At 34.9% G+C, this 17,733-nt stretch overlaps 1 protein-coding gene across 1 annotated transcript in view; it reads right to left on the bottom strand.

The window, feature by feature from the left end:
* Positions 1 to 4,351: 4,351 nt before the first annotated feature.
* DNAJB14 (DnaJ heat shock protein family (Hsp40) member B14) overlaps positions 4,352 to 17,733 on the bottom strand; it is a 33,476-nt gene continuing 20,094 nt past the window's right edge. The window contains exons 3-7 of the mRNA XM_077755729.1: positions 17,130 to 17,315; positions 15,475 to 15,569; positions 14,613 to 14,722; positions 13,598 to 13,770; positions 4,352 to 9,266 (exon numbers count right to left, since the gene is read on the bottom strand). Coding sequence (XP_077611855.1) covers positions 9,142 to 9,266; positions 13,598 to 13,770; positions 14,613 to 14,722; positions 15,475 to 15,569; positions 17,130 to 17,315 — 689 coding nt within the window. The 3' untranslated portion in view covers positions 4,352 to 9,141. The remainder of the gene's footprint in view (positions 9,267 to 13,597; positions 13,771 to 14,612; positions 14,723 to 15,474; positions 15,570 to 17,129; positions 17,316 to 17,733) is intronic.

Genomic DNA, 17,733 nt, shown 5'->3' on the forward strand with positions numbered 1-17,733 from the left:
GATTAAAAGAAACTATTGGAGTGCCTGGGTGGCTCAATCAGTTGAGCATCTGACTCTTGATTTCAGCTCAGGTCATGATCTCATGGTTCCTGAGATCAAGCCCCATGTTTGGGATTCTCTTTCCCTCTTTTTCTACCCCTCTCCTGTGTGCACACGTGCTCTCTTTCTCTCTCTTTCAAATAAATAAACTTAAAAAAAAAAAAGAACTACTAATCCTGACCCTGACTAAAACTTCTAATCCACTCGTGACCCTCACCATTTCCCAAGGTTTTTTTTTTTAAAATGTTTATGTTTGAGAGAGAGACAGAATGCAAGTGGGGTAGGGTCAGAGAGAGAGGGAGACAAAGAATCTGAAGCAGGCTCCAGGCTCTGAGCTGTCAGCACAGAGCCTGGTGCAGGGCTTGAACCCACAAATTTCGAGATCCTGACCTGACCAGAAATCAAAAGTCAGATGCATAACTAAGCCACTCAGGTGTCCCTTCCCCCAAGTGTAGAGGCTACTAAAAATATGAACTCTCAGGGAGCCTGGGTGGCTCAGTCGGTCACACACCTGGCTCTCGATTTCAGCTAAGGTCTTAATCTCACGCTACATGAGTTCGAGCCTTGGGTCCAGCTCATGCTGACAATGCAGAGCCTGCCTGAAGTTCTCTCTCTCTGCCCCTCCTCCACTGGCTCTTACTTCTCTCAAAATAAGTGAATAAACATTTTTAAAAAATGAACTGTAGCAAGTTCTTTTAAATTCTGCAAGTGCTACTTTTTATATTGACAACATTTTCCATCCTAATGACCTCAATAAATGATAGTTGACCTAGAAAACAGTGCTGATGTTTTTCTTCTTTTTGGGTGGCAAAAAGGGACAACATAGCTTTTCTAAGCTCTCCAAATACCACCATGTCCTCAAATTGAAAGAACTAACAAGATTTCTAATTTCCAAGTGTGGTGATTTCCAAATTACGGCAGTCAAAGGGAGAGTTCCTTACATACTCAGACTGATTTGTTAGAATGTACTCATGCTGCTAATATAGGACTAAGGGAAATATTTACTGGCCTAAAAGATTATCAGCACTATGTACTGGTTCTCCAAAGTGGGGCATACCAGATGATCCCTGAGGTTCAGGAAGAAACAAGTAGAAACTGTATATATGCATGCCCAAAATTTTTACATCACCAAATTTTCTAGCACACAGCATACTAGAGTGTACTAGCACAGATACTGAATTATATGTTAAATCAAATGTTGTTGAAGTTCTAACTTTATTGGTTATATCAAAAGCCTTTGTGTCTGCTTATTTTTAGCTTAAGTTTCTCTGAGCTTTTGTATATGGCGGAGATATCTTGATATTTTTACATTTTTTATTATTTATTTTTGAGACAGTGCGAGCAAGGGAGGGGCAGAGAGAGAGGGAGACTCTCAAGCAGGTCCCATGCTGGCAGTGCAGAGCCCAGTGTAGGGCTCGAGCTCACAAAACTGAGATCATGACCTAAGCCTAAATCAAGAGATGGATACTTAACTGACTGAGCTATCCAGGCACCCCTCAATTTTTCAATGCTTCTTTCCTATGAAAAAATTATTAAAAGAAATTTTTTTTAACATTTATTTATTTTTGAGAGAGAGACAGAGCACGAGCTGGGGAGGGAGAGACACAGAATCCAAAACAGGCTCCAGGCTCTGAGCTGTCAGCACAGAGCCCGATGGGGGCTCGAAACCACAGACCACAAGATCATGACCTGAGCCGAAGTCGGCCACTCAACTGACTGAGCCACCCAGGAGCTCCGTCCTATAAAAAATTATTAATCATTTTGGTTTAGGTTGGCTCCAGTATCTGTGTGAAAATTCTAGGTATTCAAACTCATGAGGAGAGTCTTGCTGATCTTCCAATACACAAAAATGAAAATTTTATCACTTAGATTGCCCAAGTTGGAAAATGTCTTGCTAATATTGATTCTGGCTATGGTTTGGGATTTGGCTCATTGAGAACAGAATTATAAGATCATGTGCAATAGCTTTCTCTTTTATACCTCTACTCATTCTCATCACACCCTGGATTTAGGCAGTCACCTAAATGATCACTCATTCCGCTAATCTCTGGCTTGCATACAATAGGCAATCACTAAGCCACTCACTTGTCACTCCCCTACCTTCTTTCCTGCCTGCCAGAACCCCAAATTTGGAGGAGTTCAGCGATTTGTATTCCCCAGGCCTATGCCTAGGCTGCTGGGGGAGGCTGGAGAAAATACAACTTAACAGACTGAAATTCTGTCACCAACCTGGGATTTGTAAAAGTCCTACTTTTTCACTAGTCAGCTGACTCAGTGAAAAAAAAAACCTGTTCCTTCACACTGTCTTCTTTCTAAGCCTCTGTTTATTTTTCTTCCCCCACCCCAGACTCTATCCAGATAAACTGCCTATTCATCAAGCCAATGCAAGCAAGCCATGACCTCTTACTACCAACACTACAAATCTACCTGCCCTTGCACCCATCCCTGGTGCATTCCTTTCTAAAAGAATGCTGGTGGTCTCTTAGCTAAGGTAATTCTTCCATCTGGCCAATGGACACTGTATCTTCTGGACATACTAGGCACCTACTGCTACTATCCCTTTTTCTCTATCTTTACTATTTCACTTTCTACCTGCCCCTTTTCATCAGAATGAAAAACAACAGAATAAAACAGATGTCTCATGTAATAAAGATTTCATATATAAAACATATTATATATAATATATAATGTAATATATATTAATATACAAAATAAGATTTCATATAATGAATAATTGAAAACTTAGAAGTCTTCTTTAGGAACCACATCCTCGGGGAGCCTGGGTGGCTCAGTCGGTTAAGTGTCTGACTTTGCCGCAGGTCATGATCTCACAGCTCATGAGTTTGAGCCCCTCGTCAGACTCTGTGCTGACAGCTCAGAGCCTGGAGCCTGCTTCAGATTCTGTGTCTTCCTCTCACTCTGTCCCTCCCCTGCTCACACTCTGTCTCTCAAAAATGAATGTTAAAAAAAAAAGAAACCACATCCTCTTCCAGCTAACATCCTACTCTACTCCCTTTCACAGCCAAATCTTTGAGAAGTTTTTAATTGCTGCCTTTATCAATCAAACACATAGTTCTCTTGATTCTGTCTCCTGAATCTCTCTCAAAATCATTCATTTATCTGTATTCCTACTCTGGTCCAACCCATGATTATCTCTCCTTTGCCAATCCTACATTCACTTTTGCCCTCCGGTCTTCTTGGCACAAAACTAAAATGATACTTTATTTTAGTAAAAAAAATTTTTTTAATGTTTATTTAGTTTTGAGAGACAGAGACAGAGCGTGAGCAGGGAAAGGGCAGAGAGAGGAGACAGAATCTAAAGCAGGCTCCAGGCTCTGAGCTGTCAGCATAGAGCCCGACAAGAAGCTCAAACTCACAAACCATGAGATCATGACCTGAGCTGAAGTCAGACACTTAGCTTGACTGACTGAGCCACCCAGGTGCCCCTAAAATGATACTTTAAAAACTCAAATCTCATTATGTAACTCCCTCCTTAAAAATCTCAAAGATTTTCCGATGGCTTAGGATAAAGTCCAATTATCATCATCATAATCTATATATGGTCTTATGGAACCTGGCCCCTATCTTATTTTAATTCCCTAACTCATCCTGCCTTTCCTATGCCATAATCACACAAGTTTGTTCTCATGCAAGTTTGTTTTCACTCTGGTAAAGTTTCTATGATTTATCAATTTAGCACACTCCGCTTGAACTGTATCTCTAGCATTCACCTCACTCCTACTTATCACCTCTTTTGGGCTTCAGCTTCAGCTCGCTTTCTCAGAGAAACTTCCCCTGATCCTCCCTCCCAGAGGAGGTTACATCTTCTAGACATATGCTCTCATTGTACCTTGGACTTTTCTTTCTACTATTCATCATAATTATAGTTAGCTATTTACTTGACATTTATTTGCCTGGCTAGATGGAAACTCCATAAGGATGTTTGTCTTGTTCAACAATGAATTCCCAGCACTCAGCTCACTGCCTGGGATAGAGCAGGTGTTCAGACATTTGTCGAATGGTTGAATGAATGAAAGACAGTGCGTATTAAGAATATAAAACATGATTGGGGCGCCTGGGTGGCTTAGTCGGTTAAGTGTCCGACTTTCGCTTAGGTCATGATCTCACGGTTCGTGGGTTCGAGCCCCGCGTCGGGCTCTGTGCTGACTGCCAGCTCAGAGCCTGGAGCCTGTTTCAGTCTGTGACTCCCTCTCTCTCTGACCCTCCCCTGCTCGCGCTGTCTCTCTCTCTCTCTCCTAGAAATAAATAAATAAAAAAAAAAAAAATATAAAACATGATTAAAAACAAATCCTTTACAGTGAGAACAGACCTTCTTTTTATTCATATATTGAGATAAACTGCAGAGACCGAAGGACAAAAATTCATCACAAATCATTCAGCAGAACATTCATTAAAAATCAAATGCATTTTCTTTAACAGAGTTCTCACGCAGAAAATTTTATTTTGTAAGTCTGATATAACATTAAGCATTTTACAAATCAGACATTTCATTTGTGAATCTAATTGTATAATCTTGAATGCACTATAGACAAATAAAGTTAGATCTCCTTTACCAGTTTCACTTCATTTAACTTATACAAGGCTTCCATTAAAATTCCATCACACCTTGAAAATTACCTGCAGCTTTAAAAAACACGATTTAAACTTTAAATGGAAAAGTCTTATTACGTAGCCATCCAAAAAACAAAAACAAAACCAAAGTAGGTAAGAAGCATTTCTTAATATAAATAAATTATAAAATACCATTTATGTTTCTTTCTTTGCATTGATATAGTCAGCCAACTCAAAAAGAATTCATTTTGAAATTGATGCTTAAAATACTCCAGTGTCACTAGAAAACCTCTGTTATTTTAGTGGTACCCTTAAATGGCAAAGTAGAATCAGACTGGCATGTCCTGACTCCTGTGTCAAAGCAAATAAGACTTGCTCAAATTCATGCCAGGTGTCATCACTGTGTAGTTACTAGACAGCTCGGCGACCAGTAGTCCCAGTTGTTAATAAAAACTTACCAAACTAGACACTTCAAGAAACACTTCTTACCCCAACATATTTTCACTGCTAGATACAGAAACACACAATCATATTTGAAGTATGGGCCTTGTAACAGGAACCTCTGTTTTAAAATCTGAGACGGATCAACGGAAAGAAGTCACACCAATGAAATTCTGTGGAATGATTTTCAAAGTTAGAAATAAAAATATCCATGGCTAATGGAAGCCCTGCTCTGTGCAAACATAGTGTGGTATATATTAAACAATCACACATTTGAGGTATTAGCTGGAAAAATATATATATATATACACCTATACATGGACACGTCCACAGAATATTCACAAGTCCATTGGCCCCAAAACCAGCAGATAATAAAATTATATGAGAACAAATCACATACCAACAGGAAAAAGTTACACCAAGGGAACTTACAAAAAATGTGTTTATATAATCCTTAATATAAGGAGTATGTTTTGAATTAATGTTTTGAGGGAAGATGTTTCCATTTATATGAAAGCTATTTAATAGTAATGGAAACCAAAAAGGAAGCCTGAATTCTAGGACTGTGTTGCCTGTCAGCTTATTAAAGGGATGTGTAAGAAAGAATTCCTTGAAGATCCTTCTACTCACTTTTTCTTTGTACTTAAAAATTAAAATCAAAAATGTTTTGTAGGTTATTGTTATACTACTCTTTCCTCTTTCATTGGTTTATAGAGAATGTTATAGATTTTAACTAGGCAATAGTCCAATGTGGCCAATAGCCATGGGTTTTCGGCTATTTAGTAAAGATTAAAATCCAGATTTATTGTTCATTTTCAGGAGTTTTTCTGTTCAGATAAGAAAAAAGATTATGATGCTTTCAGTTTTGCTACACTCAGCATGAAGACAGAGAGTAATATGGGCACTTCTGAACCTAAGCTTCATTTGGGGAAACTAAATGAATGCACAAATTCTTCTGAACCAGATGGTCCTCTGACATACTGGAAAAGATGGCTCATTTGGTTCTCAGGTCAACATCAAAAAATGTTTCATTGTCTTAACACAAGTAGGAGATTTATTTATTTTTAACAAAATATGTGGAGTTATGTTATTAATAATATATCATAGTTATTAAATAACAGCTGCATTTAAAACTATTACAGATCACCAAAGAGAAATGAAGAGGGTGATCGTTTCTCTCACCACACACCATTTTACATACTAGTGTAGCTGAAGATTTAACAGGAAGAAAACTTAAGCGTAAAAGTGCAATTACAGTGAAGGGCAGAAACTCCACATTCCTACTCCTGTGTACACCTGAGCTGACACGAAAGCAGAGTGGCTTAATGCAATGGCATATCTACGCTGTAAGGATTTACTCTACCAAGGCTCTATTATAAATAAAAATGCAATGATTATGAAACAAATACTTAGTTAAGCATTCAAATGCAATCTGTTCCCAAAATATATTATTTTTACATATTAGATGGATTAAAACTTGAATTTTTTCATTGAGAATGACATTCTCAGATTTGATCAAAATAAATTCTGAAGCTTATAAATGACTAGCACCAGTCTATTTAGGAACTAAGGAATCAAATGAGGAGGAGAAAAGGTACTATTTACTTTCCCCCAAATCCTTGGGGATGGCAATGATGTTTGTAGGTATGTGTGTAAAAAGGGATAAAAATGTAAAGCATTAATAAATATAGTTGCGGCCAAACTTCTCAAATACCAGTTAGAACAGCTAGTAAAGCAATACTCAGAGATTGAGAGCTTTGAGGCAATGATTAAAATGAACAGTACAAGTTTTCAAATGAAACTGCAAAGCTCACGTAGCTAAAAATAAGATGGCAAAATGCTGAGCTTTTTATCAGAGGAGTAGAAAACATGAACATCTTCTATCTCAAGATAGTTAAAATCCTCTTACTTTGTAGAATTAACCCAAAATTCTAAGACACTTGGTTGGGCCTTTATACCAAATATATGACATTAAGGGCTTAATCTTTCCTTGCATACTTTATATGTGGCTTCAATTATCAGGCACTCGATCAGGTATTTCACACAGTTGTCCGAAAATTTTATTTTGTCAAACACATTTCCCCGAACATTTTATGAAATGTGATGGGATGCAGCGATGCAACTGAAAATATAATACTGTCCAAAAGCCACATATGACTTCATAACATAGAACTTCACTTCACTTGATAACTTCATCTATCCCCTTAAAGACGAGATTAAGGGAAAAAGAATCACTCACTCAACAAGAGTTCAATTCACATTAGCATCAATCACAATAGTGTAAACTTCCCATTAAAGCTGGAAAAATAAAAGGCTGAAAATTTTTGTAAGATTTCTGATGTACATGAACTTTCAAAGTTAATTAGAATGCTATGACCTTATTTTATAAAATTCACTCTACAGGCTCAAGAACACATTTAAATTTGTATTTTCCTTTAGCACTCCTATTATTTTATTTCTTTAAATAAATATTTCTAAAAGAAAATTGGTTAAGCTGTCCAGTTTTCCTGGGACAGTATGTTGTTTAGTTTAACCCCTAATTCATTCAGGTATTTCTATAGATTCATCTGGACAAGGGGATATAAGAGAACGTTTTAAAAAGAATGATCATTTTAGCAGTTTTATTCAACAGGTGCTATAAAATTAACTACATTCAGAAAAAAAATCTTTAAACAGAAGAACACTGCCACTCTAATTGGCATCCTCGCACAAAAAAACTACCAAAGACGCATTTGTGTTCCATTAACTGAGTATGAAGCAGAATCATTAAAATATGACAGCTTTTAAACGTAGACTAGAAATCAAATAGGTTCATACTCAATATACAGGCACCAAAAACTTCAATTTCCATCTTATTTTTTTAATTTGTATTATGGATTGAATTACAGAGAGCTTATTCCTATAAGATTAATTGAATTACTCAATGATGAATAGATTTTAGCTCAGAATTTTGTAAGGATAACTTGCTATAAATCACTGTTCTACCTGCTGCTATATTTCTGCTCACTGTTGCGTATGGCCAAACAGATCATGCTCTGATCAAATAAGTGTGCTGTAATCTACTTATATGTTTAAGAGTTGGCAATCAGGTTAAAAGGCACAAAGCTTCATTTTAGTAGTATTTTTTTTTTATAACTCATTTGTAGAAGAACCCATTTACTTGAGATCCTGCTTAAATGATAACTAAGAAAAAACTAAAATTTCCATAAGGGGCAAAACAGGTGGGTCTTCATAATCTTAGCAGCCTTCAATGACAGGTATATAAACATTTGGGGGCCTTATAATTACTGGAATTGCAAATGACATAAATGCAATTTACTGTTACAGACCCTTTCCGTTTAATATCTACATAGCCATTTCCTCATAGTCTCTTTAAAATCTATCAGTATAGCAGTTCATTTCTATGCATGGCTTAGCAATTCATAAAACTAAATAGCAAACTGATACTCTACACCAGTTGATTTATCTCAATATATATTCTGGAATATAATGGCAATATTAAAAATATCAATCCCCTCTAAGCTGATAATGCTACAAGATTTACACAAAGTTAAACAGCTTTTGTTTTTTCTTTTCTTTTTGAAAAAATTTCATTGCTTAAACTCCACAAACATTCGACATCTGACAGGAAAAACGTAATTTTGTCATAGGACGTTTATTCTATCAGTTTAACTAAAGTGTCTCATGGAGCTAAATGCTGAAGGAATTTAAATAAAAACGTAGTAACCCATATGTACACAAAATGATCATTCCAGAAATATTTACATGACAAAAGGAAACATGGAGAATCACTAAAACTGGAAACTGCCACAGGTGTGATAATCCTTTCTCAAGACATTTTCAGTTAGGAGTAATGTAAGCTCTGAAAGTGAAAATAACTGCAGAAGCATAACTAAAATATTAATTTTAGTTTTCAGTTCCTTACTATTTAAAGGAGCCAGCAGGTCATAAACAGTCCAAGATTTCAGGGACCAACTATTCAGTTTAGTTTTTAAAAATCCAATCTTTTTCTTTAGCTCTCATGATGAAACTGAACTTACTTACGGAAGAAATAAAGAGTACACTAGAAGATATAAATACAATCCCAGTTCATCCTCCTTTATAAATACTGGTCAGCCGCTCCAATTCTTTACAGTTGTCCATGCTCAAGGCATCTGCCTTCCTTCGAAGCCGATCATCACGGTATACTTTTGCTGCATACTGCATATCTGTTTCTGTTAACAAACAAAAATATTTTGCTAAGTAGATCATAATTTAGGTCACCTAGTTATTTAACCCAAAATGATGTTTAATAGAAGCCTTTCAATATATTTCTATTAGCTGACTTTTTTTTTTTTTTTTTAAAGAAAGAAACCCAAATATTACCCCTAAAAGCCTGTGGAAGCCTAGCGTGTAAAACCAAAACAGAGCTGTTCTGGGAAGGAAATGAAAATAAAATCCTATCAACTCTCTCACTCACTCTTGTCCCCAGATGGTTTAAAAACTACTGCTCTAGAGCATCATCTTGACCTTTCATCCTAAAGATATCTTATGCTATTCAAGCTTGCCTAGTGGTTGTTTTTGCTGTGACCTCTTGTTAAGGTTTCAGATTAATTCATCATGCCAGGATTTGAGTAGAAAAATTTGAAATCTTGTCCTGAGTTGGCTTAAATTAAAAAAAAAAAAATCTTGAGGCACCTGGATGGCTCAGGAGGTTAAGCATCTGACTCTTGATTTAGGCTCAGGTCATGATCTCACAGTTGGTAAGTTTGAGTCCCCCATCAGGCTCTGGGCTGACAGTGCAGGGCCTGTTTGGAATTCTGTCTCCCTTTCTGTGCCCCTCCCATGCTAGCTCTCTGTGTCTCAAAATAAATAAAAATAAACTTTAAAAATATACATAAAAAATAAAAATTAAATTTAAAAAATCTTACTGAAGGAACACACAACAGAAAATGGCTTGCTACAGAATCATAGTAGTGGTATTAGGCAATTAAGTACTGAGACTTCCTTCAGTATGTGGATGGCATTACTAAAGAAAAAGAAATGGACTAGAAATCTTCAACTATTTCTTGCTATCTTCCTGATACTCTCCTTCATTTCACTCTTTATTAACACTTCCAACGGTGGGGGCACTTAGAAAAAAAAAATGTAGCAAGACTCAGAAAAAAGTCACTTACTGTCTGGAAAACAATGCCCAAAGTAAAGGATATCAGTCAGGACCACATTCAAAATAATACTCACAGTAAGAGTGTATCCTACTGGCAAAGATCTTTAGAACAGATCTATATTCAGTCAATCCAGCTAGGATTTAACAACTCAGTCAAAATCGCTTCATCCCTTTTATTTACAAATGAAGCATTTGTAAAATCCTTTTCATCCCAGATGAGGTTGATAAAACAAAGTTCACAGGGCTAGTCAAAGGCAGGGTCTAGATTCCAAGCCAAACCTCCAAACTGCTATCCTTTTATTCTTTCCATTACTTCAAATTACTGCTTATATTTTATAAAACACCTGTTTTATCAATCTAGAAATTAGGTAGTGTTAGAAGTGACTGCAGAACAAAAAAACCCTGGTAAAAAGAAATCTATTGGCCAACAAACTTTTTGATGATATCAATTTACAAAACACGATGAGCTCATCCTAAGCAACAAGTAAAACATTTAATCAATGGATTAATTGATGTTATACTGAGCTCCTCCCACTTCCATCTTCACTTAGAACTCCTTACCCCTAGCTGTGCTGAATTTGTTCATTTCATTTTGAAATTTTCAAACCTCTGCTTAAGAGTACTACAATGAACACTCTAAAACTCTTAACACCTTGATTGACCAATTCTTTACCTTCTGTCAAATCTACTTTAGCTCTCTCAATAATAAAGGCTGTTACTGTTGTGGCAATGATTATTACATTATAAAATCTTTTGAGAGTAAGGTGCAGACATCATGACTTTTCATTCCTAATTGTTTCTGCATATTTCTCCTAAGAACAAGAGCATTCTCTTACATAACCACAATACAATTTTCAAATTCAGAAATTCAACAATAATATAATCCTCTTATCTAATGTACAGTCCATGCTCAAATTTCACCAGCTGTCCCAAGGATGTCCATTATAGCCATTTCCTCCCCTCTCCATCCAGGATCCAATCCAGGATCATGCATGGTATTTAGTTGTCATTTCTTTTTAGTCTTTAAGTCTTTAGTCTTTTTGTCTTGTTCCATTGATATTCTTGAAAGTAACCAAGTTGTTTTGTAAATAATGACTTATTAAAATCAGATTTTAGTTAAAACTTCTTTTAAAGTTGGTAACTTTAAAAGATACACATATAACTGTGTACAATATAGCCACAGACAACTTGGTAAACAGAACAGATTCAAGCCCATGAACATTAATACCAATCTTGCCAGATTATTAAAAGATGAAACTAAAGTATGCCAAGCAAAAACACTTGGTTTATAGTATGGATAGAATAAAAAAATAATTATAACTACCGTAAGTAATAATATTGAACACTTACAGATGCAAGATATTATGCTAAGTGTTAATATATATTATCTGTTATGGTCCACATTTTAATGATGAGCTAACTGAGATTTAGAGAGGTTAAGTAACTTGGCCTAGGTCACATAATGGTGGAGCCAGGATCTTATCTTGCAAGGCAGTCTCAGAGCATGCACTTTTACCATAACTTTACACTATCTTCCACAAATATGAGTATCTTTTCCTTCCTTCTTTCTATTTATTCAGCCAATTTCCCTAAGGTAAGAGAATTTAAATATGCATAATCCAAAAATCACCCATCTGTGGCTGAAGATTAGAATTTGTATTTGAAAGGTAATATATCTAATGTGCTAGTCATTCTTTAAACACAAAATAAGGTCTTTCTCATACATTCATTCTTATGAATTTATTAATTTTCATCCAATTATTCGTATATCCATCAAAAGTTTATGATATGCTGAGATATGCCAAGGATTGTACAAGGCACTAGCAATCAAAAAGTGAAATGAAATGAAATAAATAAAATTTGGTATACGCTGCCCTTAAGACCTCCCACTAATGCAGTTTCTCAGTCTCAGCAATATCGGCATTTGGGGCCAGAGAACTCTTTGCTGGCGGGCACTGCAGGAGGTTTAGCGGCACCTCGGCTTCAGTCTGTTGGATACCAGCAGCAATCTCTTCCACACACCCCCCCAACCCCATACTGACACAGTTTCCAGACATTACCAAACATATTGTGAAGCAGGGGCCAATCATTTCCAGTTGAAAACCAATAGTCTAATATAACCTTCTCCACACTGAGACCAGATGGATTTCACAGGCTCAGAGACTTGGAAACCAAGAAGGTTTCTAACTGCCACTATATAGATGAGGAAACCAAAGTCAGAGATAAGAACTTTCTTGGAAATATAGAAAGGTTATGTTTTATCAACTTTTCCCTAGTGGATGGGAGATGATAACTGCTACCATCTTTCTGGGCATTTACTACATGTCAAACACTTCATTGTCTGATTTAATTTTATGACAAACCCATAAAGTTGTTTATTATTGAGAAGATTATGGAGCACAGCGCCTGGATTGATTTCTGATTTGAATCAGAAACTACCTCTATGACCCTAGGCAAGCTATTAATCTCTCTGTGTCTCAGTTTCCTCGTATATAAAATGGGTATAACAACTTCACCATGTTGTTGTGGAAACTAAATGAGTTTATATAAAGTACTTGGGACAGTGACTGAAACATTAAGTATTATATAAATGACACTTAGTTCCTCCTCCCACTAGTCAGTATCATCCATTTCATACCGGAGGCAGGAAACTCATAAAGGTTAGAATATTTGGTCCTAATGACTCAGCTACAAATTACAGAGCTAGGATTCAACTTTAGTCTGCTTAATCTCAAAGTCTACTTTATACGGTCTACATTATTACGTGTCACAGTCAGAAAACCAATAACCATAACAACACTAGGTTCACACACACCGTCTCTGCAGATTTTTATGGTTAAGCTTTTTATGGGTAGAACTGCTTCTTAAATTAAGAAAGCTGAGGCTGGAAAACGCAAATTGATTAAGCGTTCCCAGGGACTTCATGTACAGAATAAAAGAAAACGAAATGTCAACAAAACTCATTATACATTAAGTGTTAAGTGCTTAGGCTAAATTAATGAAGAGTTTCAAACTTCACTCTGAACCAGAATGCATATTAAAATCGATGACATAGCGAATGTGCCAGAATTTTTTTCTTTCGTAGTGATACATAAAATAATGATGCATGTTACAATTGATAACATCTTAAATACAATGAAATTTGGTATTATTCACTTATTCAATCAAATATTTATTGATAACAATACAAATACCATTTATTAAGTGCTTTCTATATAAACTATGTGCTTATACTCTTATCAGGCCACGGGTACATTAAAATGTATTGTCTTATTTAAGTATTGAGCTCCAATTATGTGCCAGGCATTTCTAGAACAATCCTTGAGTGAAGAAATCTACAATAATCAATTCCAAAGACTCTGAATAAGTTTTTAAATGTTAAACATTTCATAAACTTACTTTGTTGTCTTTCTTTCCAGCAATTATTTCGAATATTAGTCACATAATCTTCTTCCACACTCTTTTCTACTTTTTGTAATAACATTCCTTTATATTCATTTTTAAAGTCCTTGTTGACATAATAAACGACACCCAAGTTTTCTGTCTGCATTTTAATAGTTTGCCCTGATCCACTGCAAAAGAAATGCTTGATCATTCTTTTTTTAGTTAAAATTGTACATTCTGATGCTGCTAGTATAAACCAAGTTAACAAAACAATTAAAAATAATTAAAATGTTAATATTAGTAACCATTTATTTATATTATTTCAAATTGCCTAAAACCACCATTCATGTAATAAAAAAGTAATCCTATTTTAATATACTATGATCTTACAAGTTCTTTCAATTTTTAGTTAACTAAAATCTTATTTAGAAGATAGGAAAACTTATTTCTTATTTTTACACCAATCTGTTTTTAATATTGTAAAATCACAGGCAATATGATTTTACCAGTCTCTTATATGTTCACTGTATTACACTAAAGTTTTCTAGAATGGATGTTGCATCAAATTTCCTTTATGTTCTGATCTCTTACATATAAAGTATATTATGGAAAAATACTTAATATAACAAAAAAGTAATATTTGCTTTTATTTAACTACTATTTTACAAACCAAAGAGTGAAGTCCTTTACCCCTTAATGATACGAACCTATGTAACATCAATTACAATTCTATTTTTGTCTTTCAAACTATTTTTTGTCTTTGATCTCTACATATTACCTATTACATTAAATTGTTATCAAGTTTGAATATAGTACTTCTTTGTCTTTATCTACGATGGAACAGAAATGTAAACTAACAAGATAATACAAATTTATCACTTGAGCAACTATTTTTTTAAATTAGAAATTTTAAAATCTGGTACACTTATAGTAATAGGAAATTACTTAAAAGTTGAAGAGAGCACAAGGCCCTTTAAAGGAAGCTAGATAAGAAACAATTTTTCTTGTAAAATTTCACATGGCTACTTACGATCTGGGATATAAGGAATAAGGAGGATTAGAGACCATCAATTGGCTTAATAATGACACGAGGATCAATACAATAATGGGCATCAGCTGGATAAACACAGAAAAACCTCCCTATAAGAAAATCATCAAAAAACAACAAGTTGTAATATAACTGTCAATAATCCAACAGTTGTCATATATTTTTAGAGGCAGAAAAGACATTTGAGATCATCTGGCTCGGTGCTTTCAAATCTGCCTGATCATACCAGCTTCCTGGAGTGATTCTTAAAAATACCACTTTCCAGGTAGAGATATGCAGATATGTAGATATTCTGATTTGGAAAACACTGACATAAACTGATCTCACAGAACAGATGAAGAAGTTCTCTCTCTTACAAAACAATTTTTCCCTTGAATTAGGGTGGTACATGAAGCAGATGAGTCTTTTAATTTCTAGTCTAGCGTTCTTTCCATTCACGTTTCTACTTCATGTAATTTAAGTGCTATGTGCAATTATGCAATTGGGTATAACTACATTAGAACAAGGAAAGTAACTTCCAACTTGAGTATTTCAGTATTAATTCTAAATTCTTTAGGACCAACAATGAGAAGTTTTCTTCAAAGCATGCACACTGCACGGGTATCTTCACCAGAATCAACACCAAACTCAAAGGTGTCCTTTTGCCCACCAACCTCTACCTTGACTTCTAACCCTGCTCCCTCAATATCCCTAAAGGACTTTCTAGTCTCTCGTGAATACCTCTGGTAAGGGAAAACCCATTACTTCCTCTTAAAACAACTTGCCCTATTTTCAGACAACCCTAATTGCTTTCCCTGAACTGAAATGTGCCATTTTGAGATTTCTAATCATATCATACACATACATCTCCTCTTTCTTCTTCTCTTTCATGTCCACTATGTCGATGCTGATGTTGATGGCTATAACCAGCTCGTCCATTTGAAAATGAATGTACGCTACCTAAAAAATTAAAAGCAAGGTAAAACTAAGGAGAGCAACTGTGATAAAAAAAAAAAATTATATATTTTACATTTTTATTTAATTTTTATAAACTACTAAAATAATGCATGTTTGAGTAGTAAATGCTTATCGCCCTTTCCCCCTGTGAGTAAAGGGTGGATAGAAACAGAAATGATTCTTCCCAGACTTTGCTTCCTTTAAAATGGAAGTTCTTTATGAAAACCTGAATAAGAGTCCTCCCTAATATTGCATCCATAGAGGACTTTGTTGTGGTTGGTTGTTTTTACAAATCTTGGGTCTCACTCTGAAACTCTGCTTTCCGCATTTATCAATGAAATCACAAATACTTCTAGAAATCAAGACAGTGCTGTAACTCATTAAAAAAAAACAGTTGTATAATATATTATGGTAGAGGTGGACCATAATTTATTCAAGCATTCTCCTGCTGATAGATATTCAGGTTGTTTTCAAACAAGGTGACCAATCAGAAAGAGCTACCACTGACAGAGTAAATTATGTCATAACAAGCAAAAGAACTATAATCCAACTATCCAAAACTTCACTATTAACCCAAAAGATTCCTGATTGCTCCTAGCATATTTTCCATCAACATCACTAGTCTGAATAATTTTTCTGTAAGAAGTAATTATATGTCCTAATATGTCAAAATACATGTTAAATTTTCAGTCATTAATTTGAATTTACACATTCCCTTTCCTTCAAGGATGCTTTACCATATGCCCTATCAGTAACCACAATCTTTATCAAGAATGTTCAGACAGGGCCATCAGGCCAAATTACACTGCTACATTCATGAAGATTTTCCTAATTTTGAATCAAATGTTTAACTTAGTACCTTAAGTAAATGATGTCATCATTACTGGAGCTATAACTTTAACTACCTTAGAAGAGCTATACCCTTAGAGAAAATTAATTTTCGCATAACTCATAGTAAATAAAGTAGCGTTCAATACAACTTATGCTGGTACTATAAAATCTCCCATTTAGTAGTACCTCTACAATACTTTACTTTGATAGCCTAATTCAACTAATTATGTCTATCTTCATTTTAAAAACCTACTTACTTTATACATAACCGACAAATCAGATATTTTAATATTTCAATCAAAAGTACCTCTATGTATATCCAAACTGGCAATTTATAATGTTATGAATGAAACAGCTACAAAGATCTTCAGAGAACCAATGTCAAATTGCCATCTAGGGTATAAGATGCCTCCTGTAATTGAAATAGCACTTAACTAAGACATTGCCACTGGATCTCCTACTTATGCATCCTTTCTTCAGCTTTATATAAAATAGAGAATATCTGTACTCATTTCTTTAAAAAAAAATTAAAACATGTTCTAGAAAAAAGTGAGACTTACAGTAAAGGTAGTAAGTCTTAACATTTTTTTCTACCTTTATGAAAAATCATCAGAGGATCATAATACTATAAGTAGTGTGGGGGAGAACGCAAATAAATCTCTACATAGCCTAACTGGAGGTGAGACTCTCTAGCTTCATAAAATATAATATTTATAACTAACATTAAAATACCTGAAGGAAATCCACCACCAAAGAATATATTAAACAAGTCTTCTGGAGTTATATCAGCTTCACAACCTCTATGGAAATTAAATCTACCATTGTTTTGGTGATTACATGCTTGTTCTTCATTGCCTGTGAGGTCATACTGTTTTCGTTTTTCTGGATTGCTTAAAACAGCATAAGCATTTCCAATCTCTGAAAAGGTAATGAGTAAAAGTTGGTAAGGCAAAGTTTTACATTATAAAAGACTTCCCCATATAAAAGCTATTGTCATGTTAACCAAAACCAAAAACAAAAAACAAAATAAAACAAATCCTACTTGAGGCTAATCAAGAAAATAGTAAAACAGTTAATAATTTATTTTCTTACACATTTTTTAAAAAGACTTATTATACATTGCCTGCCATTATACATATTATTACCTTCCAATCAAATTTTTATATGAGATGGGTAAGTCTCCTTACTATGTTGAATACAAAGGAATGTACATCTTGCTTTCTTACTACTGTGCTCCATCCCCTAATATCTTACTTCATCCTTTTGAATATCCTAGTCATTCATTAGAGCTATTCAAACCAATAATAACAGCAGTAGCTACCAAATGCCAGGCTCT

Source organism: Crocuta crocuta, unplaced genomic scaffold, assembly GCF_008692635.1.
Source record: "Crocuta crocuta isolate KB4526 unplaced genomic scaffold, BGI_CrCroc_1.0 scaffold92, whole genome shotgun sequence".
In the NCBI taxonomy this organism is placed as follows: Eukaryota; Metazoa; Chordata; class Mammalia; order Carnivora; family Hyaenidae; genus Crocuta; species Crocuta crocuta.